This window comes from Sinocyclocheilus anshuiensis, unplaced genomic scaffold, assembly GCF_001515605.1.
Source record: "Sinocyclocheilus anshuiensis isolate Anshui unplaced genomic scaffold, SAMN03320099.WGS_v1.1 scaffold1689, whole genome shotgun sequence".
NCBI classification, from domain to species: domain Eukaryota; kingdom Metazoa; phylum Chordata; class Actinopteri; order Cypriniformes; family Cyprinidae; genus Sinocyclocheilus; species Sinocyclocheilus anshuiensis.
The window spans coordinates 169709-173081 of NW_015540840.1; the positions used below are offsets into that span (position 1 = coordinate 169709).

The window sequence follows — 3373 nt, forward strand, 5'->3', positions numbered from 1 at the left end:
ATAGTACTTTATCTTTTGAAAAGCATGTGAATAATATTACTCAGTCTGCGTATCTCTATTCAAGGAACATCAGCCGCCTTCGTCCATTTCTCAAACCAAATTCCACAGCTATTCTTTTACATGCTCTAGTTACCTCGCGCATTGATTATTGTAAATCTCTCCTCTTTGGGCTACCTTACAAACTTCAATTGGTCCAAAATTCAGCTGCCCGTATAATTACTAGAACCTCCTCCATCGAGCATATCACTCCAGTTCTCTACCATCTTCACTGGCTTCCTGTTAAATATCGAGTAGAGTACAAGATTCTACTTCTCACTTTTAAAGCTCTTCATAATTTTGCACCACCATATCTCTCTGATTTGCTTCATATTTACATCCCGAAGCGTACTCTCAGATCTTCTTCATCTGTTTCCCTTGTTGCACCTTCTGTTTGTTTAGCTACTATGGGGTCTAGGGCATTTAGTTGTGTTGCTCCTAATCTCTGGAATTCTCTTCCACAATCTATACGAGAAAGTGACTGTCTGCCTACTTTTAAATCATGTCTTAAAACTTACTTGTTTAAATGAGCTTTCTCTGATCAATTTTAAATTATTTTATGTTAAAACTTACTTGTTTAAATTAGCTTTCTCTGATTAATTTCAAATTATTTAACGTCAATAGTTGTTGTATTGTTGTTTTGATTTTATGATTATCACTCCACTGTACGGTGTCCTTGAGTGCTTTGAAAGGCGCCTTTAAATAAAATGTATTATTATTATTATTATTTATTATATAATCAGACTACTTTTGGATTAATTTTGACCTAACTCATTTATCACATTGATTTAAATAGGATAATCTTATACAGGGTATATACAGGAATCGTGGAGTTAAATTTAATACCTTTTAAGACCTCATCGCCACTCCAAGTTTTAACCGGTTACATTGGCGAAACTTTAACTTACATTTACTATATATTGATTGTAAGATAGCACAACTAAACAGACTTACTTTGTGATAACTCCTTATCAATACAACATAATTCAGAAGGGGGAAACGAAGCACAAAATATAAATAAAGCTCTCCGAGCTAACGGGACAATGAGTTCACAAGGTATATTAAAAAGATGTATTTGTCACATCAACTCTTATAACTGTCTGCAAACCATAGCTGTTTTGTGGAGCACTTCTCATGACGAACACCTGACTGATCAGACGGTTTACCTGTGATTACGGAGTGCTTGATTTGATGCACACTTGACAGAGTGTCAGTACTGCACCTGATCGTGTCTGAATGATCATGGAAGGTCAAATAATGATCACAACTATTACATCAGTTTAATTAAGCATCCCAAGCCCATGCCAGTAAAAAAAAAAACTGACCAAAGTAGCGCAATTACCTTGTCCCAAATATAAAGATGTCATTTCCATCCCTAAAATACATATTTTACAGTCACTGATATGCACATTTATCATAAACACAGCTCAAATGCTTCCTACTAGTGTGGCCCAAAACATTCAAACATTTAACCCACTGGGGAAAATCAACCCATGGCAAGTTTAAAAGCAGCCCAATTTCGTGGAAAAAAACAACAACAACAACCCTGCATCCAACACGAGCTGCAGAAGTCAGATTTTGACTGATCACGGGGTCAAAAGTAAGGAGAGACAACTGACAAGGTGTTGGAGAATTTGCTTCTCAACAGATCCCGAGCTCATTGACAAATATCTTTTATCGTTTACACAGTGCGCGCGCGATCGCGAAATCGAAAGTGAAAGTGAACTGCGACTGCGAGTGCTCATTGAAAAGGGATTTAAATATCCCACATATTGAAAGCTGCACCCTGATAAATTATATACAATATTAGAATGTTTGCGGGAGCGGACACAGAAATCGCGGGAGCGGATGGGAGCGTGCGGTAATGGTCAGCAGTTCAGCGAGAGCGGGATCAATAAGCCCCGCGCTATCAGCAGCGGCGCAGTCAGTCAGTGAGCGCCGTAACACATGATGTCAAATCTTGCGGGATTCCTTAAATAAACTACACAGAACCCCACTATTCGACAAATATACATCATGAAAAGATGATACAAAATTGAATACCTTGGAAAATGGCATTAATACTTTTTAATACTTTTTAAGGGCCTTAATTTTCTCTAAATTGATTTATCAACTTTTAATACTTTTTAAGACGCCGCGGACACCCTGTTATACCATATTGATATAAAAATACAAAATGAAAGAAAATATATTCCGTTCGTTATTAACAACATGAAGTGCATTAAACATTACATCAAGATTTACCAAACTGCAGGGGGTTCGTAAGTAACAAAAAGTAACAAAAGTAATGTAGTCTGATTACGAGTATTTAAATTTACATTTATATGTAATCAGTCACTACCCAGCACTGTCCATCAGTCACTGCATCACTGGCTGCAGGAGCTCACGCTGAGAGAAAACTAGCAGCATCTAGCACATAAATCTACATCAGCATCAGTGCTGGAAAGAGCTGCTCAGCTTTATAGGACAACTACAGCTCTGCCAACTAGGGCTGTGCAAAAATTCAAATGCGCATCTCATCAGTAAAGCCGCTCCTGTGATTAGTAGTAAATCTCCAGCACGTGCTTTCAGATGGAGCGGCATTTACTACACAGAGCTGTAGCATTCGATTTTTTGCACAGCCCTACTGCCAACACTACTAGTATCAGCATATAATTACTCAACTAAATCTAATCACTGAATAATCCATTAAAGGGATTGTTCGCCTAAACATGCTCATTCTGTCACCTTTGACCCCTCACATGTGTGTGTGTGTGTGTGTGTGCTCCACTCACTTTTCTTCCCCATGTGACCCCAGCCCGTGATGTGGCAGTACTGGTCAGCTTTGGGCAGCTGTCCGCGGCCAGGCAGACAGACAGGACGCACGTAACTGGTCACCTCCACCTTGGTCTCCAGCTCCAGCACGCTGATGTCGTAGTCCACCACGGCCCGGTTGTAGCGCGAGTGGACGATGATGCTTTTGACATGCCGCGATTGCATGTATGGAGATGGATGATCCAGATTATTGATGCCAAGAACCACTTTCCACACGTCTGTGCTCTCACGCCTGCACACGCATAAAACACATCAATCTAACATGACTTACACTGACTAGTCAAGCCACATTTATCTCTATAGCACTTTATACAATACAGACTGATTCAAAGCCGCTTCACAGTGATAAACAGGAAAATAACAGTGTTAATACTGCACAGCTTTCAGCTGTAAAGCAGTTCTCATTATTCAGATCAATTTAGTTCAGTGTTGAATCAATTAAACTGAATGTTGGGTAGAAAACCATGCAAGTGTGAGTGTGTGAGTGTGTGTGTGTGTGTGTGTGTGTGTGTGCGTGAGTGAG

The 3373-nt window shown here is 39.5% G+C and overlaps 1 protein-coding gene across 1 annotated transcript in view; it reads right to left on the reverse strand.

Annotated features, from left to right (window-relative positions):
* Positions 1 to 265: 265 nt before the first annotated feature.
* The window catches only part of corin (corin, serine peptidase), a 26029-nt gene continuing 22921 nt past the window's right edge, over positions 266 to 3373 (reverse strand). Inside the window, exons 19-20 of the mRNA XM_016484854.1 lie at positions 2811 to 3082; positions 266 to 276 (exon numbers count right to left, since the gene is read on the reverse strand). Of these exons, the coding sequence (XP_016340340.1) occupies positions 266 to 276; positions 2811 to 3082 (283 nt within the window). The remainder of the gene's footprint in view (positions 277 to 2810; positions 3083 to 3373) is intronic.